The sequence below is a fragment of the Schistocerca cancellata genome, chromosome 3 (genome assembly GCF_023864275.1).
Source record: "Schistocerca cancellata isolate TAMUIC-IGC-003103 chromosome 3, iqSchCanc2.1, whole genome shotgun sequence".
Classification (NCBI taxonomy): domain Eukaryota; kingdom Metazoa; phylum Arthropoda; class Insecta; order Orthoptera; family Acrididae; genus Schistocerca; species Schistocerca cancellata.
The window spans coordinates 939,346,206-939,372,244 of record NC_064628.1 but is presented as its reverse complement, the minus strand read 5'-3'; the positions used below and the strand labels follow the sequence as shown (position 1 = coordinate 939,372,244).

The window sequence follows — 26,039 nt, the reverse complement described above, 5'->3', positions numbered from 1 at the left end:
TGTGTGACCTGCAGTAGTAATAAAACAGACAATGACACATTCAGGCTACGGGAACACTACTACAGACCACCTGCATACCTTCATGTCTTTGTCAAAAAGCAAGAATTGGGCTATGGTGGTTTGAGGATCCTCCACAGTGTACTCATGTTATTGGCCTGGCCTCTCAATCTGCCTGATCGAACACATATGGGGTGCTACCTAGTGTCAGCTCTGCACTCACAGACCACTGGCCTCTAATTTATGAAAAGTGTGTGACCTGTGAATAGACATCTAGTGCCACATACCTCTGAAAACCTGCCAAGGACTTGTTGAAGCCTAGCCACACAGGACTGTTACCATACTGCATTCCAATATTAGACCAACATGCTACTAATCAGTTGGTCGCAATGTTTTGACTTCTTATTGTATTTGTGGAGGGATCAACCAGTCCAGGACAAAACAGTTGCATTGATGAATTGTCAATTTATATTGTGACAGGAAAAAACCATGCCAATTCCTGCCAACCTTTAAATAGACAAAAATATTTGTTGACAAGACATTTGATAGGGCAGGAAACAATCACAAACGTTTCATAGTTTAATTAAAGGAAACTTATATCTGCACTTCATGCACGATCTGTAATAGTTTAATAATTTCAAAAAATCTGGCTCCAAAATTAATGGTGTCTGAATAAATTTGGAAATCATGTCAGATTTTTACAAGAAATTTACATATGTATGTATGTATATCTAAAAACAAAGATGATGTGACTTACCAAAAGAAAGCGCTGGCAGGTCGATAGACACACAAACAAACACAAACATACACACAAAATTCTAGCTTTTGCAACCAACGGCTGCTTCGTCAGGAAAGAGGGAAGGAGAGTCTGCTTGTGTCTGTATGTGTGAGGATGGATATATGTGTGTGTGTGCGAGTGTATACCCGTCCTTTTTTCCCCCTAAGGTAAGTCTTTCCGCTCCCGGGATTGGAATGACTCCTTACCCTCTCCCTTAAAACCCACATCCCTTCGTCTTTCCCTCTCCTTCCCTCTTTCCTGACGAAGCAGCCGTTGGCTGCGAAAGCTAGAATTTTGTGTGTATGTTTGTGTTTGTTTGTGTGTCTATCGACCTGCCAGCGCTTTCTTTTGGTAAGTCACATCATCTTTGTTTTTAGATATATTTTTCCCACGTGGAATGTTTCCCTCTATTATATTCATATGTATGTATGTATGTATGTATGTATGTATACCTAAAAACAAAGATGATGTGACTTACCAAATGAAAGTGCTGGCAGGTCGACAGACACACAAACTAACACAAACATACACACAAAATTCAAGCTTTCGCAACAAACTGTTGCCTCATCAGGAAAGAGAGAAGGAGAGGGAAAGACGAAAGGATGTGGATTTTAAGGGAGAGGGTAAGGAGTCATTCCAGTCCCGGGAGCGGAAAGACTTACCTTAGGGGGAAAAAAGGACGGGTATACACTCGCGCACACACACACACATATCCATCCACACATATACAGACACAAGCAGATATATTTTGGTCTTTAAATATGTCTGCTTGTGTCTGTATATGTGTGGATGGATATGTGTGTGTGTGTGCGCGCGCGCGCGAGTGTATACCCGTCCTTTTTTCCCCCCTAAGGTAAGTCTTTCCGCTCCCGGGACTGGAATGACTCCTTACCCTCTCCCTTAAAACCCACATCCTTTCGTCTTTCCCTCTCCTTCTCTCTTTCCTGATGAGGCAACAGTTTGTTGCGAAAGCTTGAATTTTGTGTGTATGTTTGTGTTAGTTTGTGTGTCTGTCGACCTGCCAGCACTTTCATTTGGTAAGTCACATCATCTTTGTTTTTAGGTATATTTTTCCTTTGTGGAATGTTTCCTTCTATTATATCCATATGTATGTATGTATATGTATATATATGTATGTATTGTATGTATGTATGTATGTATACTGCTTGGTTTTCTGGGCTGTTATCCTTGACACTATTATCCTCCACATAATATTTTAATTTTTCATAATAATATGGAGTAGCCGAAGCCATTTTTTAAATATCATTCAATTTACTATTAATAAATGACACTAAAAAAAGTTACCTGCTTTATTCAACACCCATATACACCAGTTATTACAGTACTGTGTTCTGTTTACTTACCTTCACTGGAACTACTGGCTCTGGTTGTTTTGTAAAAACAATACGGCCGTCAAGGAATGGAGGCACAATGTTGTGCACCAATAAATGAACTCGGTCGATGTTTTCTTCATCAAAATCTTCATCCACGTCCACAGACTGTACAACACCACTTGTCAGCATTCGATTTCTTTCCCAGAGTTCATTGTCCTGTAAACGTAAGAAACAGTAGTTGAAAATACAGATCTACGAAGGACCACATAAATTCACAAGGAATGACAGAAAATTCCAGAAAAAGTAGTTTGAGGTACAAGCAAATGAAAACTACAACATCGAATAAAGTACCACAATATGTTGTTTTTTTCCAAATAATGAAGTGTTACTTTTTAATTTTTCAATTACTTTCTGTTAAAATATTATTCCATATTGGGCATGGGAGGCTACAGGAAACATCTTGGAAAAAAATACTATGGGTAAAACATACAAAAGAAAATAAATAAGAGGACTGTTAAGTTGCACACAAATAAAATAAAAAATAATATTTAGTGATGGAAGAAAATGATTGGGGGAAAAAATAGTGTTTAACATCTCACCAATGATGAGGCTGATAGAGCAGGGTCTAAGGCAGGAGAACTATGAGGAAGGAAACTGGTCATATCTTTTATCAGAAGAAGCCAGCTAGCATTCTACTAAAGTGATTTACTAAACCATCCCAAGTCTAAATATGAATGGTCAGACAGGGATTTGAATTCTGGTACTCTAAAATGTTAGTATAGTGTTTTAATAACTGCACCCCTCGCTTGAATATAATGGTGCACAAAATTAGGAAATATGCTGTCAATGGGAAGATTAACATTATTATTACATCTCTTTTAACAGTGTACAAATCAAATCAAGTCTACAGTGCAAATAATGGTGAATAACAATTATATGAATTTTCCCAATCAGAATGAGAATCAAAGAAAATATAGGTTCCGTAAATTCTTATGTGCTGGAATGAACAGAAAATTTGATGGTAATAAAAGCCATATATTTGAGTAATAACCACAAGGTCTCAAGTGTCTGTAGAAAATGATACCTAGAGATAAATGTGATTAAAATGAGTAAATATTTTAAATATACCATAAAATACACAATGAAATGATGGAATCTTCTGTGGCATAAAAAACACACACACACACACACACACACACACACACACGGGGGGAGGGGGGGGGGAGAGGAGGAAGAGGGGAAAGATGGGGGAGGAAAGGAGGGAGATTATAGTTCAAGACAATGAAAATAATCTTGTCTGTAAACTATACAACAAACATTAGAAACAGGACGAATCATCATAACAGTCACTCACGTTGCACATGTTACATTCTTGTCGTAAGAATTCACACTTTACAAGAATATTTCTTAAAAACTAGAAAAAATCTCATTTCACTCTCAGAGCATACTGCTTTATAAGTTTCTAAGTTTGGCAACTAAAATACTATGGCAAATGTATGTTGTTGACTGATCACTGCACTAAAAACTGATGTCCCAACAACAACACAGAACACCTAAACTACATAGATTCAGTGTGTACCAGATGCCTCTCCCACTGTCTGCCAAAATGGGAGTGTAATTAACAGCTACCATCTTGTCAATAAAATGCACTCTTTTCATTTCTCGAAAGTCAATGGCTTGCAAGAAATGGATCAAAGCGCTCCATTTCTTCTCAGTGGCTGGGCTGAGGAATGACACTGTCAAAGAGAAAAGTTGTTTTAAAGTGGTAGGAAGTGAAGGAGGAGGAGACTGACTGCACATTCATTGTTAGTCACTCTTTCTCTGGTTAACTCATGAACTTTCAACCACAACAGTGACATTACAGTCAAATGAGTAATAATACTTTGAGAAATTCTGCAAGCCTTGTAAGTTTTATTGTCTGCTAGCTCAATCAGATTATTTCCTTCAGTGATAATGATCCCTTGTAGGTACATAGCAGCATCTTTCATAGCACCAAAGACAAGTATTTACATTCTCTACACCATTTTGTCTGCCGGGTACATTTGGCAAACCACATGGAGGATCCAAAAGCAATTGGAGCCCATGAGAAATGTCTTTATTCACTCCCATCCATCTTTAGCATGCCTTTCAGACCACAAAAATTTTTCACAACAAAATGTAAATTTTTCAGGAATTAATGTTTGAAGTTATGGTCAGGTAAATCAGCTGATCAATCAAAGGTATTACTACATTTTCCACCCATCAACACACACAATACTTAAAAATATACTTCTATTAACAAGATATAGATTACATTCTTTGCTAAATTTTATGAAATTTAAAGTAATTTTGCTCCTTATACAAAGGAAAGGGTCATTCATATTGTGTAAACATTAATATTTACTACAGCTACTCACATTAATCCTCTCATGGCTACTGCATTGAGCGTCCCACCTTTCTGCCTGCCTGACTAGCTAACGGTGGCAAACATATTGTTCGCCTGGCTGGCATGTGACTGATTCAGATGAGGACCACAGCAGGATACAGTCACTGTAGACTGATCCCAAGTTCCAGCTGCATGCAGAACCACTCATCAATAACACTATTTTTAAAACCAGTAACACACTGTATGGTCACATTGGTTGCAGCTGATGATAAGCACGAAAGAGAGCTTCAGAACTGATCCTAGCTTTCTGTTATAAGTTTATTATGGACTGATAAAATATTCTGTAATTGCAAAATTCTGTAACTTGAGATTTACACTACTAATATATGTGCCTAAAACCTACTAAAATTCCATTAACACTGGACAAATATGTTTCAAGATACACAATGTAATCAAAAGTATCCGGACATCTGGCTGAAAATGACTTACAAGTTTGTGGCGCCCTCCATTGGTAATGCTGGAATTCAATACGGTGTTGGCCCACCCGTAGCCTTGACGACAGCTTCCACTCTCACAGGCTTACATTCAATCAGGTGCTGGAAGGTTTCTTGGGGAATGGCAGCCCATTCTTCAAGGAGTGCTGCACTGAGCAGAGATATTGATGTTGATAGGTGAGGCCTGGCACAATGTTGGCGTACCAAAACATCCCAAAGGTGTTCTGTAAGATTCAGGTCAGGGCTCTGTGCAGGCCAGTCCATTACAGGGATGTTATTGTCATGTAACCACTCTGCCACAGGCTGTGCATTATGAACAGGTGCTCGATCATGTTGAAAGATGCAATCGCCATCCCCAAAGTGCTCTTCAACAGTGGGAAGCAAGAAGGTGCTTAAAACATCAATGTGGGCCTGTGCTGTGATAGTGCCATGCTAAACAACAAGGGGTGTAAGCCCCCTCCATGAAAAACATGACCACACCACAACAACATCGCCTCCAAATTTTACTAGTGGCACTACACACGCTGGCAGATGATGTTCACTGTGCTTTCGCCATACCTACAACCTGCCATCGGATCGCCACATTGTGTACCTTGATTCGTCACTCCACACAACATTTTTTCACTGTTCAACCTCCGATTAGGCTCCTTATACCAAGCGAGGCATCGTTTGACATTTACCAGTGTGATGTGTGGCTTATGAGCAGCCGTTCGACCATGAAATCCAAGTTTTCTCACCTCCCGCCTAACTGTCATAGAACTTGCAGTGGATCCTGATGCAGTTTGGAACTCCTGGGTGATGGTCTGGATAGATGTCTGTGTATTACACATTAAGACCCTCTTCAACTGTCGGCGGTCTCTGTCGGTCAACAGACGATGTCGGCCTGTACGCTTTTGTGCTGCACGTGTCCCTTCATGTTTCCACTTCACTATCACATCAGAAACAGTAGCCCTAGGGATGTTTAGGAGTGTGGAAATCTTGCATATAGACATACGACACAAGTGACACCCAATCACCTGACCACGTTTGAAGTCCTTGAGTTCCACGGAGCGCCCTATTCTGCTCTCTCACAATGTCTAATGACTACTGAGGTCGCTGATATGGAGTACATGGCAGTAGGTGGCAGCACAATGCACCTAATATGAAAATCGTATGTTTCTGGGGGTGTCCGGATACTTTGGATCGCATAGTTTATATACTTTTAAAGTGACCAGTTCCTAGAGAAGATGTCTGAAGCTTGGAGATCTTGTGTTCCACTTGGCAGTGAGTGTTGCTGAGAAACTGCACATATTTCGTTGAACTGTTCACCTTTTGAAACATCTGATACATCAGTTCTCCACAACAATTCATGCTCTTTTGTAGATTACAAAAGGGAATTTAATTTGTTTGAGCGTGCATTCTGCTTACTGTTCCACATGGCAGCAGGTATTGCTGTGAAACTACACTAGTCTGTTACAATGTTTTCCTTTTTTCCATGGGTAAAAGGCTGGTAGTGCAATGGACGCACCAGCCTCCCACTCGTAATACCACAGTGAGAAGAGCCTGTACTCAACCTCTTGTTTGGGCAACAGCACGGTCACAGACTTGCATCACAGACGTCAGTACCATTCTCCTAAAAGGAGAATGGTACTGACCTTTTGGCTAAACCAATATCAAGCATTTGTTTCATTCTTTAAAACGTACTGACACAGCAATGCATGCAACAGTTTTTGGACTGAATCGGAAGTAGTAGGAGACACATTACTAGACTGACACTTTATATGACACAGTGAAACGTATTTTTATGGCTCAGTGTTGCATAGAAAAGGCAAACACCTAGGTTTGCGTCCCCACACTACCTTTACCTGCTATGAAGTTTCATTAGTGAACACAAGCAATAGTGTGAAGTTTCATTTGGCAATTCTGAGGTGAATCCTTTCTTCCAGATGTGTTGGTGAAGTAACATATGCAGAACTTTTGTGAAAGTATTGGACAGAGGCACCAGTGAACTTAAGCTTGCAATGAGACTGTCAGATGTGTTTAGGTGCTTCAGTCGGTAAGAGCACTGCCTGTAAGTCAAAAGGGTTGGGTTTGAGTCCCAGTTGGCATGAAGATTAAATTTTTCAAGAAGTAGCTTCCTTCAAGGTTAAGGATTATTTTCTGGTGGTTTTCCATTACTCTTGTGATGTGAAGATAACCAGGGTGTATACATGGACAAGGAAAAAGAATTCCCAGATTTTTCCCGGATTTCTCGGTTGAAAATACACTTTCTCCCGGGTGAAAACACATTTTTCCCCGTGTTATGTGAGAGTATACTTTTCCTCGGCACTGTAAAACATATCAGTCTTTTGAATGTTTATGGTTTTATACGCCGACGTAGAATTACCCGGCACGTTAGAAAACTGAACTCAGGGCGGAGGAGGGAAACACGTTTTGGAAAGATCTTTGATGTCACAAAAGAAACAAGACATCAGAGGACATTTCAAATTCATCGGAATTTCCTCAACCACACTTAAATGCATAATTGGGCTTAAAGTGCACATTTGTATGTCCAGATTCGGATGTAAATTTTCTTGAGTACCAGTACTATATTATCTCATGTTTGGTTCTTTATTATGGCACAATGCCATGCGAGCTAGAAGATGGAAAACATGCACTTGAAATGCAGCGAACAGTTGAAACTAGCCAACAGTGTGAAATTAAACACTTTGTTTCAAATAAGTTGACTGCCTCAGTGCAAAAGATCTCTTTAGCAAAACGACAAAAATAACTTCATTGTTCTGCAAGGTGATTAAAGCTTGACTGTCAGAAAGGTGGAAATAAAACCTGAAAATAATAACATATTTTAGCCTTCCGTAATTATGCGAACATATTTTAATTCATTTGATAGCTCCCGGCCACAGAAATCCGTTTTGTTTTCATTTGATGCGAGAGTAATAAATGAAGAGGAAACAGCAAAATCATTAAACGTAAACACAGGTCACGTGGAGACTACCTACCTCCCCACCACAACTCAGACTGCTCTGTGCATCAGCCCAGGATCTACGATATTTCTGAAGCGGGGCAATATTGGATAGTGACGCCAAGCCACACATCTATAGCCAGAAGTGGGAGAAGGTACTACCCATTCGTGACTCAACTGTGCATGCACAAGAGCCTGCCCGCAACTGCTCAAACGAATCTAATGTCAACAGCTGTCACGTCACGCTTATCGGAGGCAATTTGTCATTATGAATCATTGCATAGTCTTTCTAAAGCCTTTGACACACTTTGCTGTCGGCAGCTGCTTGTATGAGCACTATGTTTTGTTGTTGTATATGGCCTATTTCCTTTGCAACTTAAGTTTTATTTTCGTTTTTTCTTCCTCTTGTTAATGTTTTGTTGCTGCAGTATTATCCTGCAGACGTGGGACACAGTAATATCCTTTGTTGGAGTATTGGTTCTTAAAAGAGTCAAAATCACAAAAATTTAACTGAAAACTAAAACAATGAAACATTCCCGAAACTATAAAAAATTCCCGGGTTTTTCCCGGATGAAAAAATTCCCGGGTTTTTCCCGAATCTCCCGGTTGTCCCGGGTCGTATACACCCTGATAACATCCCATATTCTTTGAAAACGTACATCCTTCCATTTTTGTGCCCAGTTCTAGTTGTTGAAATGCCTCCACATAGTACAATAATGAGGGAACTGGTGCCAATAATCACTCCCTCAGCTTCGGGATCTCGGTCATCAAATTTGAACCCAGACTGCACAGGTTATATGTTTCATAGTAAGTTCAGCATATAACATCATCCTGGGTTTTGCGTGGTTTATGTAATGCTAGAGACATAGCAAGCACCGCCACAAACACATAAAGAAGACAACAAATGTAACAGATGGACCATATGTTAATTTTTTCCAACAGGTATGGCTCCTTACTAATGTGGTAATTGTAGTCATTGTAGTACAGACAAAATCCTCCACAGTGCTGCCTCGTCACATGACAAGCTAGATTTTAATAGCATGATAAGGACACTAGCAGGACAAAATATTTTTAAGCAGGGCAAATTAATGACTTGAATGAACAGCCTGAAGGAAAAAACAATAAAGAAATAGATACAATATAGACTGACAATAGCCACAAATAAAATACCTTATTAATCTGCCGTTGTTGAGCAGACAACCGCTTTTTTTTCCTTTGTTCAAGTTGCTCCTCTTTCTTTTTGGTGTAATCTTCACTGAGATTTGAGAAAGGATTGTGTTCTTCATCATAGCCATCATCCAACGAGTACCACTCTCTATCCAATCTTTTCTGTTCTTCTTCCCACAATTCTCGTTCCTCTGCCGAGGACCACTGTACATCATTTTCTATTAAAAAAGGAAGACAGATTTAGAAAAAGTAGTTAAGTATTTTACTAACATATTGTAATCCCTTTATTTTGCTAATGGGGTGGATATGAGTATCACACTACCAACTAGAGATTTCCCATAGCCAAGTTGAAGAGTGCAACATCTGTACAGACAATAAACAAGAATGAATCTTTCTGATACAAACATTAAATTTCTCTTTTAATTATTCTTCTGATAGTCCTTTGCAGATAGGATTCTTATAACCTCGACACTATTGTTGTTGAACTCAAATAGTTGTTTTCTACTTTAAAAGCCTCTCTATCTAGTGACAAAACAACCAAATACATTCTCTCCTTGGCATGAATATATCACAGTTGAGTCCTGTCCACTGATTCCCTGCTTGCAATGTAGATGAATGCATCTAATGAAATTGTGTGGAAGGAGAACCAACAGTCACTCATTAGAATTAACAGTATGCCAAAATGCTGCTTAAGTTCAAAGTATGCTGCTTCATTTAATGATCAAATAACCTAACGGAATGCAGCCAGGTGACGTCATCAACAACTGCCAATATTTCGACAGGACCATGCCCTGCCACTTTCAAGATATAACTGCAGCAAGTAATTGCTCTGCAAGGGAATTTAAAACCTCGGTTCTCAGAGAAACTATGGACAGATAATACAAACACACACACACACACACACACACACACACACACACACACACACACACTGTAAACACTAGCACCATCACAAACCAAAGATGACCAGTGTCAGAAGTTGTTGACAGTGAAATTAATATTCAATGGGTGGAGTAGCATAAACTCTGTCACTCTGTTTTTTGACATGGAAAAGATCAGAATTCCATGCAGAATTTAAACAAAAAGCACTTTCTCTACTTGTGAGGTTTCTTGCTTAATTTCAACAGCTTCCTTAATAACACTACCCCAATAGCTGGAAGTGCATGCCAGAATCAATTTGTTGTTACATTCCAATATTAGAGAAGGAAAGTTGCTACTCACCATATGGCAGAGAATCTAAGTTGCGACAGGCACAAGAAGAAGATTCACACAGTTATAGCTTTTGGCCAGTAAGCCCTTTGTCAGCAATAGAAACACATACACATCTGCAGTCTCAGACAATTGAAACCAGGTGTGTGCAAGTTGTGTGTGTGTGTGTGTTTCTATTGCTGACAAAGGTGTTAATGGCTGAAAGCTATAACTGTGTGAATCTTCTTGTTGTGCTTGTCGCAACTTAGCATCTCCGCCATATGGTGAGTAGCAACTTTCCTTCTCTAATATTGTTACATTCCATCCTGGATTTTCCATTGTTTGATTGTTGTTATATTTCATAGGACGACTGGTGCCAGGGCAATGTTCTGCAATCGTGGATTCACTTGGCTGTTGTAGCATGTGTGTCACTTATGATCAGCACATTGGTCCTCCAAAGTCCTGACAGTCTGACTGATACATGACATGACAAAACTGCAAGGAAAACAGTAGACACCTTAAGTAAAGTAGATCATTTTTCATGAAACTCAAAAGTACCCCAATCTTAGATGGTGGTCAAAAAATACACTTCACATCATATGTTCACAAAATGGACCACTCCTGTTCAAAATGCTCCCTGTGTAAAGCAAAATGTCATAGACTTTGGTGCCACCTCAGTATTATCATCACTCACTTGGTGCACAGTTGGTCAATAGTGCAAATCATATCTAATCTGTCTTTCGCTACAACCATTCTGACGGAAAGTGACTTCAAGACAGGTGAACTCAGTTGACAAACTCACAGGGATCAAGATGAGGTGGGCCCCTGTGAACCAAAGTATGCACTACCACTTCATGTTGAGCTGGACCTTCTTTGGTTAGGACTGGTTTTCCCTCTGAGCTCTTGATATTCATACATGTGGTTCTCTTTTCTCCAAAGGTCTCTTTAAATTTTCCTGTAGACAGTACCTATCTTACCCCTAGTGATACATTCCTCTAAATCCTTAAATTTCTCCTCTAACCATCCCTGCTAAGCCATGTTGCACTTCTTGTCAATCTCATTTTTGAGACATTTCTATCCCTTTTCACCTGTTTCATTTGCTGTATTCTTATATTTTCTCCTTTCATCAATTACATTTAATATCCCTTCTGATACTGATGGATTTCTACAGCCTTCGTCTTGTTACCAGCATGATCCTCTGTTGTCTTCACTATTCCATCTCTCAAAGCTATCTATTCTTCTTCTACTGCCCTCTTTTCCCTGTTCTTGTCAATCGTTCCCTAATGTTCTCTCTGAAACTCTCTTTAGCCTCTGGTTCTTTCAGTTTACCCAGGTCCCATCTCCTTAAATTCCTACCTTTGTGCAGTTTCTTCAGTTTTTGTCTAGAGTTCATAAACAATAAATTGTGCATCTGTCCTTGGAAATATATTACAATTAATAACCTGGTTCCTAAATCTCTGTCTTACCAACATATAATCTATCTGAAACATGCTGTCTCCAGGCTGCTTCCACGTATACAACCTTCTTTCATGATTCTTAAACCAAGTGTTAGCTATGATTCTACCAGGCAACTTCTTTTTCCATTCCTTAACCCGAGTCCATATCCACCTACTACTTTTCCTCCTCTCCCTTTCCTACTATCGAATTCCAGTCCCCCATGATTATTAAATTTTCGTCTCCCTTAAATACCTGAATAATTTCTTTTATTGCATCATACATTTCTTCAATCTCTCATCATCTGCGGAGCTAGTTGGCATTTAAACTTGTACGACTGTGGTAGGCATGGGCTTCATGTCTATCTTGGCTACAATGATGCATTCACTATGCTTATCCGTGTTCTTATGTTTTGTTCATTATTAAACCTACTCCTGCATTACCATTATTTGCATTTGTATTTATAACCCTGTATTCACCAGACCAGAAGTCTTGTTCCGCCTGCCACCGAACTTCACTAAATCCCACTATATCTAACTGTAATCTATACATTACCCTCTTTAAATTTTGTAACCTTCCTGCCAGATTAAGTGATCTGACATTCCACGCCCCAATCCGTAGAACACCAGTTTTGTTTCTGCTGATAACGACATCCACCTGAGTAGTCCCCACACAGAGACCCAAATGGGGGACTATTTTACCTCCGGAATATTTTACCCAAGAGGACGCCATCATCATTCAACCATACAGTACAGCTGCATGTTCTCGGGACAAATTATGGCTATAATTTCCCCTTGCTTTCAGCCGATGTACCAGCACAGCAAGGCCATTTTGGTTGATGTTACAAGATCACATCCAGACTGTGGCCCCTGAAACTACTGAAAAGGCTGCTGCCCCTCTTCAGGAACTGTCTGGCCTCTTAACAGATACCCCTCCGTTGTGGTTGCACCTATGGTATGGCTATCTGCATCGCTGAGGTACGCAAGCCTCCACACCAATGGCAAGGTCCATGGGGGTGGGGAGGGGGTCAGTGTGAATAGGCTTCCTATAAATGGCACATCCCAAAAAAATCGAGGAAGGGAAGACAGCCATATTTTTCCACCTCCATCATGAAACAAATATTCTGGAGGATTGAATTCAGGTATTCTAAAAAGTCTTTCAAATTCTCACTGCATTGAGGCCAAAGATCATAAGTATTATCTACGTGTCTGAAAAACAAACACACACACACGGACAGAGAGAGAGAGAGAGAGATATTCCAAGGCATGTTCCTTGACATCTTCTGTAAACCAATTGGCAATAACCGCTAACAACGAACTCCCCATTGCAACTGCACGTGTCTGCTTGTAGTACTTGTCATGGAATAAAAAGTAAGTGGGAGTCAACACACGGTGGAACAGGTTCGTTAATTCAGCAACAAACCTAATCTCAATCAACCATAACAAATCAGGCAGAGGGACATGAGTGGAGAGTGAGACCACATCAAAACTTACTAGACTCACACTGACCTACAGGGCTCAAGATAGTAGCAAGGTGTTTTGCTACACAATATGCTGGAGCACCTATGTTACTCACAATTGGATGAAGAGGGACCCCTTCTTTGAGGAATTTAAGGATGTCATATAATCTAGATGGAACAGCATAATAAGAATTAGGTCTTTTAGTCACCTGTGACAATGCTGCAAAATATCACAATAATCATCAATAAGGAATTTCTTACTGCTTTGCCACACAAATTCATGGCAATATCAAGCAGGAGGCATTTATCTAAAACATGAACATTTAATATGCGTTAACAGATACAGATTTATTATGGAGAAGGTCTAGGAATATCGTTAGAGTGTCTGCTTCGATCACAATGAAATGATGCATAAATGAATACTTAAATAAAAAGTTGGTTAACCAAATTATCTGCAAAGATAAGTTTTATGAAGGACATGACTAAAACTGTCACCATCTTGATATTCTGTGTACGATGAGCTGAGATGAAGGCACTGTTAGTGCAATGAATAAGGTGTAATTACTTAGCCGTGTACTGTTATTGATAGTCAAGTTGAATGTCCACTGCTGTCCATGTCCCTCTCTTTCTACATTTGTTTGTTTCCTCAGCAGTAATAACTCACAGTCCTTCATCCACTAATGTAATAAGTAACAGTGTACTTCAGAGCAAAATCTGATCACAGAGGACTATACAAAAGCACATTTCATAACGACCTCAGCCAATTACAGAGTATAAATATTTTTATGGCACCCACGTTTATCTTATTAGTGAGTGAGCTTAACAATGTTAACACATTTTTGTGGCCCTAGCAATGGAAGGAGATGGTATGTGTGTGTACTTACAATGAAACTGGAAGTCTTACAGAAATAGGAAATGCAGTCCTTTTCAAGTCTAAGGCAACTTGCGGTCTGCAGTGAAATGTACCATGTTTCTACTGATAATGGTTTACTTGGTGTTGTTTCTGCACACTATTTGAACAACTGATGAATAATTATCTTCAACTAGAATCACAAAGGGATCACAAATTTAGCATTGGAGGGCAGCGTGGAGGGTAAAAATCGTAGAGGGAGACCAAGAGATGAATACACTCAGCAGATTCAGAAGGATGTAGGTTGCAGTAAGTACTGGGAGATGAAGAAGCTTGTACAGGATAGAGTAGCATGGAGAGCTGCATCAAACCAGTCTCAGGACTGATGACCACAACAACAACAACAACAACATAGAATAATCACTCTAGTCTGAGCAATGAATACATCTGTCATAAGTGTGATCACATAAAAGGACCCTGTAATGAACATGACTAAATCAATGAAGGTCAAACACTACCAATAAACAAGGCCACACATGATTTGCCTCTCAACTGCAAGGCTATTTATGGCAGTATTTATAAAGTGTCATTAAATTCTGATGGAAAAGAGGTATCATGTGGCCAGTTTACTAAATTATTGTGTCCTGCACTCTCTTTACCTTCAATGCATGACTACATTGACATATGACAATAATTTAGTCTTCTCTAAGAGAACTAACTGCCGGAGGTCAACATAGTTATTTTCGGCAGAAGTTTTTCATGTGTGACCTATTATGTAGCAAATTATAATGTATTACCTTTTCCTGGCAGAGGTGTAGCACCAGTTCTCTTCCTGTCACGGGCCCAGCTATTGAATCTGTGGGCTGGGGTAGGTCTTGGAGTTTCATCTTTCCGTAGGCGCTTTTCTGTTCCTTTTCTGATTGACCAGTCACTGTCTGGTTCTCTTGTCTGTGGTGTTGGGAGATCCCAACTGGAATACTTTGATGGTGTCGGATCGTCATCATCCCAGCTCGTTCTGCAAGCATACAGCAGAGTATTTTTATAATGTAAAATAATGGTTTTAAATGTAAAGCACAAACAGCTGGACAACAAGAGGCATATGTACAATAACAACTAGCCTATCTGATTACTCATCTACTGTCTTCTTAGAATCTTAAGCTGCAATATAATTTTCTATGTTTTCCCTTAATGTAATAATCCTTCCATACCACATATCCAAGGCAACATGGAATGTCACCTATGTGATATTATAAGACATAATTCTTACTTGGATGTGGGATCCTTTATCTTTATTACTGGTGTGAGAGGCTCATCTCGAAAACGAGGTGTTTCAATCCAGCTGTGAGCAGAACGGGAAGATCCTCGCTCAGATCTTTTATCAACATCTCGTTCACGGCTCCTCCTTTCATTGTGATGACTTCTTTTATCACGATCTCTTTCTGCATAACAGTAATTCAGGGGAAATTGTCTTACTAAGACCTCAGCAAACAGAAAAAGATACCAAAAGACAGACTTTCTAAGTGATAAATAATTAAAAAAAATATAAACAATTATGTTCACTTGCAATGTGAGCTGTACAAGTGCTTCACTTTATCTCTTTGAAATATGAAATAAAATTTGATACACATCAGTATTCTATTGGTTACCTTTATAATGGTGGTGAGAATGTTTATGCCTGTCATCATGTGCTCGTTTCTCTCTATGTTTATCTTTTGTAGATGCGTGGACACCTCTCTCTTTGTTTTTCTGTAGTCTTTCAACTAATCTCTGGCGAGCTTCATCGGATATTCCTCCTGTGTATGTTGGAGTTTCTTCTTGAACATGGCGATAGTGCCTTTAAAATATTAAAGTAAGTCTTAGTACCATAGCTAAAAAAAGAGATGTGAAATTTTAAATGTTAACTGTGGTTCCAAAGTGATTCTGAAACACAACATTTAAGTGAAACCACATTTACCATGAAAGTGCAACAGTAAAACATTTGGAAACCATTCCAATCATGAAACTTCTAACAAGCTGCACATGACAATCACACCACAATGAGGGAAAGGGCGAGGGAGGGGGAAAGGGAGGGAGAGAGAGAGAAGGTGGAAGGGGTGGCTGAAGACTTACACAATTTGTCTGGAAATTAATGTCATTGGCTAAATAACACTTATGGTGTCATCAGCTCTTGTGTTGTTCGCTGATGTTGGCATATCATTGGTGTTGATCATAGCCAACTGGGTGATAGCATACAGCAGCCAATGAGGATCGCTAAATCTAATGATTTCTTTCAGCAGAAAATATGAATTGATTATGTTTGATTTCAGATCGAGAGTGGCGGCACAATATCTTTTATTGATCTGGTTATTACAAATTTTAAGTGTAGTTTGTGATTTTTGTATATCTTTGATAATTGGAAATAACCTAAATGTGCTGACAGATTGACCTGTAACTTTAATGTGACCACTAGCTTGTGTTTTGGCAAATCCACAAAAATATGATAGCCATAAAGACTGAATTGCAGAGTAACCTCAGATACACATTTGCCATTGCAATAACATACAGGGCTATTACAAATGATTGAAGCGATTTCATAAATTCACTGTAGCTCCATTCATTGACATATGGTCACGACACACTACAGATACGTAGAAAAACTCATAAAGTTTTGTTCGGCTGAAGCCGCACTTCAGGTTTCTGCCCCCAGAGCGCAGTGAGACAAAATGGCGACAGGAGCCGAGAAAGCGTATGTCGTGCTTGAAATGCACTCACATCAGTCAGTCATAACAGTGCAACGACACTTCAGGACGAAGTTCAACAAAGATCAACAACTGCTAACTCCATTCGGCGATGGTATGCGCAGTTTAAAGCTTCTGGATGCCTCCGTAAGGGGAAATCAACGGGTCGGCCTGCAGTGAGCGAAGAAACTGTTGAACACGTGCAGGCAAGTTTCACGCGTAGCCCGCGGAAGTCGAAGAATAAAGCAAGCAGGGAGCTAAACGTACCACAGCCGATGGTTTGGAAAATCTTACGGAAAAGGCTAAAGCAGAAGCCTTACCGTTTACAATTGCTACAAGCCCTGACAGCCGATGACAAAGTCAAACTCTTTGAATTTTCGGCGCGGTTGCAACAGCTCATGGAAGAGGATGCGTTCAGTGTAAAACTTGTTTTCAGTGATGAAGCAACATTTTTTCTTAATGGTGAAGTGAACAGACACAATGTGTGAATCTGGGCGGTAGAGAATCCTCACGCATTTGTGCAGCAAATTTGCAATTCACCAAAAGTTAACGTGTTTTGTGCAATCTCACGGTTTAAAGTTTACGGCCCCTTTTTCTTCTGCGAAAAAAACGTTACAGGACACGTGTATCTGGACATGCTGGAAAATTGGCTCATGCCACAACTGGAGACCGACAGCGCCGACTTCATCTTTCAACAGGATGGTGCTCCACCGCACTTCCATCATGATGTACGGCATTTCTTAAACAGGAGATTGGAAAACCGATGGATCGGTCGTGGTGGAGATCATGATCAGCAATTCATGTCATGGCCTCCACGCTCTCCCGACTTAACTCCATGTGATTTCTTTCTGTGGGGTTATGTGAAAGATTCAGTGTTTAAACCTCCTCTACCAAGAAACGTGCCAGAACTGCAAGCTCGCATCAACGATGCTTTCGAACTCATTGATGGGGACATGCTGTGCCGAGTGTGGGAGGAACTTGATTATCGGCTTGATGTCTGCCGAATCACTAAAAGGGCACATATCGAACATTTGTGAATGCCTAAAAAAACTTTTTGAGTTTTTGTATGTGTGTGCAAAGCATTGTGAAAATGTCTCAAATAATAGTTATTGTAGAGCTGTGAAATCACTTCAATCATTTGTAATAACCCTGTACTTTTACGTATTATTTCCAGTTCTGCTGGAAATTCGGGAGATGTGGTTAAACTCTAACCAAATAGAACAGAATATTAGCCAAATTTATTTAAGAAGTGTAGGAAATTATGAATGAGCGTTATGACTGCTATCGACACGCGATTCATGATTCATCCTACTCAGTTCTTATAGTTCACCACGTGAACTGTTACCAGTGTAAGCATGCAACAAACAGCCATGGATATCATAACTGCACTTTTACCTGCATCACCAGTTCTGTTCCGATGTCCCTATTGCTCAGAACTGCCCACCCAAGCTAACAGGTGAGGATTGTCAGCTTCCCAGTGCGACCAATCCCAATTTCATCTGAGCTTCTGGTGAGTCAGGACATGTCCCTACATGAAACTTGTCAATGGTCTGTTTCCAGCCGTGATGCATCATTCACTTGAAGAATGGTACACAATCAAATTCTACATGAAACTTGAAAAGCCCACTGCCACAACATTTCCAATGATCGGGCAGGTATTTGGGAGTGAATGGCTGTCAAAAGAGCATGTGTTTCAGTGGCACAAGGTGTTTCTGCAAAGCCGGGATGACGTCAATGACAAAAATATCTCTGGGTGCCCGTAAACGTCGAAAGTTGAAGACAGTGTGACTCGTGTATACAGCCAGTAGAATGAGTGTTCATCTGGCAGCTCAGACACTGAATATTTATAAAACTGTTGTCCATGAAATTATAACTGAACAATTGAAGATAAAGCAAAACTGGTACTAAAAATTTTGATCGACGACCACACGTCCAACGGAATGCTAATTTGTGAAGAACTTCTGGAATTCTTTTAAAACAAGGCTACCTTTTTTGGAAAATGTTACAATGGGAGATGAGTCATGGGTTTTCAGATGCCATCCTGAGATGAAGAGACAGAGCCCTGAGTGGCCACACCACGTAATTACAAAAGAAAAGAGAAGGAATGCTCACTGTCTTTTTCAATGATTAAACACAGTGAAGAAGCCAATGACAGAAATAAAAGAAAGGGTCAAGAGCGAGATTAAAATTCAAAGTGAAAGGACATCACTGATAATCTTTGACAACAGCATTATTATCCTCAGTGAGAATGAAGAAGAATTACATGATCCGTTGAATGGAATAAGCAGTCTAATGAGTTGAGCATAAATCAAAGAAAGATGAAAGTAATGGGAAATAGCAGAAATGAAAACAGTGAGAAACTTAACATTAGGATTGATGGTTACAAAGTAGATAAAGTTACTAAATTCTGTTACCTATAAAAAAAAAATAGGCAGCAATATAACCCATGATCGATGGAGCAATGGCGAGGAAAAAAACCAGATTAGCACTGGCAAGAAGGCATTCCTGGCCAAGAGAAGTCTACTAGTATCAAACACAGACCTTGATTTGAGGAAGAAATTTCTTAGAATGTATATTTGAGCACAGCATGGTACGGTAGTGAAACATGGACTGTGGAAAAAATGGAACAGAAGAGGATCAAAGCTTTTGTAATGTGGTACTATGAAAGAATGTTGAAAATAAGGTGGACTGATAAGGTAAGTACACAAACAGACTGATGTGACGAATGAAAATTTACACCAAGGCTGGGATTCAAACCCGGGTCTCCTGTTGACTAGATAGATATGCTAACTACAACTCCACCCTGGCACAACAGTTTTGCCAACTGCATGGACAACCCCAGCAAGGCTCCCTCCATAATCTAAATTTCAGATACATCACAGATGTATGACTTTGGAACTGCACAGTTTCATTTGATAAGGTACATTCCTTAAGGAATGAGGTTCTCTGAAAAATCGGCAAAGAATGGGTTATGGAAAACACAAAAAGAACGGACAGGATGATAGCTCATCTGTTAAGACACCAGGAAATAGCTTCCAAGGTACTAGAGGGGGCTGTACAGGGCAAAAACTGCAAAAGAAGACAAAGATTGGAATACATCCAGCAAATAATTGAGGATGTAGGTTGCAATTGCTACTCTGAGATGAAAAGGTTGGCACAGGGGAGGAATTCGTGGCAGGCTGTATCAAACAAGTCAGAAGACATGAAAAACAAGTGTAAGTGTTCAAAAGGCTGAAAACGAGGTCACGGGCATCAACCTACACATTGGCGGTTCTTGAATGCTTCACCAAGACAATGCACTGAGTCCTGTCCTTGTTTTATTTCTGTGCTACAAGACACTCTTGAAAGAATGCCATTTCAAGAACATCGACAGCTACTATTCGCAAACCCTAAAGGACATACAAACTCAGACCTTCCAGGATGCCTACAGCACATCAAATTCTCATCTAGAAAGAATGTATTAATGCAAGAGCATCTTATTTCGAAGAATTTATGGTCAATAAATTAATTTTTATGGACTTAGTGACACTTCTTTCCAGTCAAACCATTCTACACGACACAAATACTAAACTAGGGGACTACATTAATTTCTAAGGCGGTAATTACTAATGTTGCTTCTCAGCATAAATTTACACTGGAAATAAAGAGCAAACAGTAATAAGTAAAGCCATAAAATGTAAGCTATTTGGACCTTAGGTTTACAGCAACTATAAACACAAAATGAAAAATTAGGATATATTTTCAGTGCTCATGCAATGAATTGCTCATTGCCTCAAATTAAATTTGTTATTACATTCAAACAAAAGTGCAAAACAATTTTATCTTAGCACAATTTGTCCAACAAGACTGCACATGGATGCAGCAATTATTCCTAATTTAAAATGAATCTCGCTGATGAGTTCTCGAAGTCATTCCCTCTTAGCTTAGTTGCTACTTATATCAGTTCAACTGTCTGTAGCTTCTGCGAACTCCTCTGAAAATGTACATGACACACACAGCAGATTAAAGTGCAAAATCTGATGCAATATAAAAATCTGCACTCCCCCTTCATATTCCACCCACAGATAGTTTATAGGAAGAGATGTCACTGGTAATGTTGTGCATACTCTCAGATTTCTCTAATTTTATAATATATAATTTGGGGGAAGTAATATGTTTCTAGACTTTTACTGAAATGTACTAACAGCAAACTGCTTTTCTGTTTTTGGAAAATATATACACAATAGGCTCTAATAAAACTATCAAAACAAAAGTTTCAGACAGACTGGAATTAAGTAAATTAAGATACTAAATGTTTTTGGGCATGCACTTGTTACAACATGAAACGCAAACCAAAGATTACACATCATCTTACATAATAATTAATGAAAAGCACAAGATTGTGTATGTTCTATAAAATTAATTTATTTTGTTAAGCCGTGTTTGGTTTACAAGGCCAACATCAGACTTCAACTGGCTATTGCTGTCAAATAAGATGATGTTACACATCGAGAGTGATGTACAAACACAGATCAAATGTCATTAGCGGTAGTGGAGTAGTAAAGTAATTAAAAAGTGTTAAAAGTTAAATAGTAAATAAATATCATGGGACTAAATCAGTAAAACATCAAAACTAAACATTTGGAAAAAATAACTATACAATAATTTCATTTAAATTAAATTAAGAATGAGAATAAAATAAAATTAGGCTAATACAAAAGTACAGACAAATAGCTTGCAGAGGTATTACACACTGAAGGTGATGCAGAAACAGAGTGAAAGACAGGACTGACAATTGTAATGGAAAATACATATGCTAAATTATATATCAATGGTATGAATAATTTCTCTTATTGTAGGGAATGTGTACATATCACAAAAAAAAAAAACAGAATATATGGAGTAAATGCTGTAGCTCAGCAACTTAAGCAGATTCTTGAAACGAAAATATCAGAAAGTTAGGCCTACTCTACTTCATATATTTATATTTGTTTCTGTCAAATGATATAAAAATCTGAGAACATTCTACACACAGACACAAGGATGTAGTACTCATAGCCTGTAGTCTGCATTAGGTTAAATGTCTATAGTCTGTTTATAAATTTGGGAAAACCGACAAATGTATAATCACAAGAATGATTACTTTCTATACATTGCACATTCTGTAACGGTATTTCCTTGTCTGCTGAGAACCATTTTCCCAACAATGTTTCCAAGTTTTCAAGATATCTGAAGGAGTTAACTGCAAGATCTTCTCAAACCAAATCTTTCATTTATTGTTGGCACCCCGATACTCTTTGAGTTAAAATATATATGATTGTATGTCAGTCAGCACAGTGGTTATGTAGTGATAACAAACTGCATTGATAGGTAGCGCCATTGGGTCAGGCCAAGCTGATAGGTTGTACTGCATTCTTCATTACTTTCAACACAAAATACCCACTGTTCAAAAAATGTTGAAAACACAATGTAAGCTCACACTCTAGGAACTGTGGTACACAACTATTCAGTCTAAATCACACTATTCATTGCTTAAATGTTATTCTGTCTAAGAATGGAGCACATTATGCGATAATTAGAACAACTGGCAGACAGGTGAAGCCAGTATTAGCCAACCAATTTTAAAAATTATATTGTGAATAGGATAGATTACTACACCATCTAACAGGGATGCTAAGTCGCGAACAGGCACAACAATAAGACTGTCAAACGAGTAAGTTTTCAGTGAAAAAGGCTGTTTGTAACACAGGAGTGAGTAATAATGGTAATATGCAGTGCCTAATCTACAGCTTCTTGCAGACGGTCTTTTAAACTACTGGTTATGCTGACAAAAGCCTCAATAAATTTATTAGCTTTTCAACAATCAATTACAGTTCAAAAACAACAGTTAACTTTCATAAATACAGAAGGAGATCTGGCTAACATTCTTCCTTACCCAGCTTTTGTGTGGTATTCAGTCAGAAAATATCTTTGACCACCAACCCGGTGGTTTAAAGAATTTACTAGATAGTACAATGAACTCCATATACAAACTGAAATCATATCTGCTTGACAACTCCTCCTAATTCAGAGAATAATATTTGAATTGTAAACCCTTTTCAGGTTAACAGAAATGTCTGATTCCACCCGTCTGCTTTGACCAAAGATGTCACCAATATGGTGGAATCGACCATTCACAACAACTAGCATATTGCGACTATGACGCCATTACATAAACATGACAACAAACACAAAAATATATTGAAAACCCATCATACACATATTCCCCATAAATACAATGAAACTAACGGGACAAGTGGGGGAAATTGGGGGTTTTTGGGTGGGGACAAACAAAAAATAAACACACCACCAGAGAGAACCACCGACTGCAACAATACGCCACCTATAAGCACGCCACACACACAAACTAAACCAAAAACATCACCTAACTCACAACACATAAACACACCGCAAAAGAGCACCACTGATCACATCAAAACAACATCTACAAATACGCCACTCCCACAAACTAAATTCTGCACCTTCGTGACGCCACACACCACAACAGCCTTACATCGTGGGTCAAAGCCGATGGGTGGAATCGGACGCTTCCGTTGACCCGGTTTTTCTATGTGTGATTTTATTTTAGGGAGGGAGAGCAGTGGGGTGGGGGGGGGGGGGGGAAATATGTAATTGTGTAATTGAACTAGTAAAGTATAAATCACTGTTTTTTGAAAAGAAACACACAAATAAAAATTAGCTTAACACAATTCTGTAAATGGTCAGCCTGCTGTCATATTTTTTCAATGGGAAAGCACATAATAATAGGCTAATACTTTTTCCGCATCATAGTGTGAAGTCGCAATTACAACATGTGGAACTTGTAAACAGCTTAATTAAGTACAAGATACTCATGTAAATGGTTAGCATGAACCATCCACACTCTGAAATACATATAATTTTTATAAATTAACTGGCATGAGGCACATAACTGCAGGATACTATGTACACATTCCTTGTTCAAGGAATGTGCAAATAATTAAATTCAATAATAATATTAAAAACAAAAACTGAATTAAATAAAGAGAAATATTCTATTAAGCAAACAGCAACAGACACAGACAAGAACAAATAGAAATTTTTCATGGACTGTATCCTGTCCAGCTGTATCTCCAAAGATTGGAGGTCAATGGTGATTTTCCCCATATACTCACTGAAGAGATCTACTCGCATTAAATCTTTTGTTTCTTTTGCTGATGGGAAGAATACTTACTGCTTCCAAAGTTAGCATCTGTGTCTGATTTTGCTCAATTCTATGTCTGTTGCTATACTTTTCGTACACATTTTATTTAGGGAGCAAAATACCTCATATCAAAAATTATGGTATATTATGAAGATTTTTTGGATTAAGTATTTTGATAATAAGCCCAGGTAAACATGCATCTCACCTGTCTTTAGATTTTCGTTTGTGCTTTCTGTGACCATTATCATCCACTCTTTTTTCATCACCTTCAGATTTGTCAGACAGATGCTTAGCCTTCTTTGCATCATTTTGCTCTGCCTCTTGTTTCTCCTTTCTGCGTATTGCTGGAAGTATTTAAATACGTTTACCATTAGGGGCTGTGGGAGTATTTCTCAAAAGTCTTCAATCACATTAATTATTTCTCTTTGGGAAAGATGTATAATCCAAATGTTGTGTGAAACAAGGCTTCTGGTATGTTAGAACTGCCTGAAAACAACATTCTTCACAGATCACACGTTTAAACTGGAAACTTAGCTAAACTGTTTACATATGTGAAAAAATACCACATCTAGGGAACAACCTCAACACTTTATCTGGTGTGCAGTGTGTCACATTAATGAACTTACCACAAAGCTGGACGCAGCTCTTTATCTTGAGTTGTACAACGTAAAATAAATTATACAAGTATATGGACAATTATGTCGTCCATCTGATTTTAAGGATAACTGCTGAAGCAGTTGCGTTCACTGGTTGCTCCAACACTTATTAATCACGGAATACACAAAAATTTTCTTATTGTAAATTTTACATCCTCAATTGTCCAAGTAACCAAATTCTACACCAAAATTTATATTCCAAGCAATTTGTCAGCAATTGTGTACGGCTCCATATATCACGAATTACTCAAATCAGTTTGGAATCGTACACAACAACGACTGTCGTATAGTATAACAAGTAAAAAACCTTACTGGACGCTACGGTTATCATACCATAACTTCCAATTGGGTATTTTACCGATCTATGACTTCAACATTTATTATACTGGAAGATAACAAGTTATTACATCTAACTCTGGAACAAACAATCAGAAAAATAGTAACTTTTACCTGCTAACTTATCCAATCCAAGAAGTGACTTCTTCGGAGCTGGTGTTTTAAATACGCTGTCATCATTAACCGGTTTCTTCTTTACAACTAAACCACCTACTTCTTCAGTGATCCCTTCCAATCTGTAAACACCTTCTTCGTCTCCTTCCATTACAATGTTTCTGAGTGCCTAAGTTTTTCTGAAGTCTGGTACGTGACACTGCATGTTATTTCCAGAAATTGTAGCGGCAGATTGGAATTTTCATATCGGAAAAAATTCTACAGAAAATTGTAAACACAAACACAGAAAAGAACGCTTAACATCATATTATTGTCATGCCATCACAAAAGATATATTGCACTTTCGACTGACTTAAGTTTTCACACTTGTAAACATTGAACAAACCAAAGATCTTCAAGGAAAGTATTGTGCGCAATCGTAGATCATGTTAAATGTGATCTATGAACACAACATTAGTGCCAAAGACAACAAAGAACTTATTCTTGCAACACAATACGTAAACTGGAATAGTTGCAGCAGCTTATTCTTGGTCTGGAATGTAAATCATAATTTCTAAATATCGCGAGGACATAGAGTAATAACTAACAGAGCATTATAAACTTTTGAAAAACTGTAATCCATCAATAAATAATTAGAATGATGTCTTTTTTCAGACATGATCCTCAACCCTTTTCTGAGAAAGACAAGAAATTGTTGCTAGACCACAGCGAGAGAACTCAATCAAACATGTTTCTCAATCAAACATGTTCCTCAACTATTTTCTGCGGAATACAAGAAATTGTTGCTCGACCATAGCGAGAGAACTCAATCAAATTAGACACAATGTTTAAATATTCATAGAAAGAAACCAACTGATATGTTAAATTCCGATTACCCGAGAGCCACAATAATAGCTCTCGCGTGAACAGTGAGAACAGAGCTTTTAGTACTGATTTGTTGGTGAAAACATGAGGCCTAGTGTATGACAAACCTTCAGAGTTGTGTATTGTAGATGTATGTTGTTTTTA

At 38.6% G+C, this 26,039-nt stretch overlaps 1 protein-coding gene across 1 annotated transcript in view; it reads right to left on the bottom strand.

Annotated features, from left to right (window-relative positions):
- Window positions 1-25,410, bottom strand: part of LOC126176008 (pre-mRNA-splicing factor ATP-dependent RNA helicase PRP16) — a 201,049-nt gene extending 175,639 nt beyond the window's left edge. Inside the window, exons 1-7 of the mRNA XM_049923127.1 lie at window positions 25,032-25,410; window positions 24,131-24,269; window positions 15,654-15,841; window positions 15,275-15,446; window positions 14,805-15,022; window positions 9,080-9,294; window positions 2,140-2,325 (exon numbers count right to left, since the gene is read on the bottom strand). Of these exons, the coding sequence (XP_049779084.1) occupies window positions 2,140-2,325; window positions 9,080-9,294; window positions 14,805-15,022; window positions 15,275-15,446; window positions 15,654-15,841; window positions 24,131-24,269; window positions 25,032-25,182 (1,269 nt within the window). The 5' untranslated portion in view covers window positions 25,183-25,410. The remainder of the gene's footprint in view (window positions 1-2,139; window positions 2,326-9,079; window positions 9,295-14,804; window positions 15,023-15,274; window positions 15,447-15,653; window positions 15,842-24,130; window positions 24,270-25,031) is intronic.
- Between the last annotated feature and the right edge of the window lie 629 nt (window positions 25,411-26,039).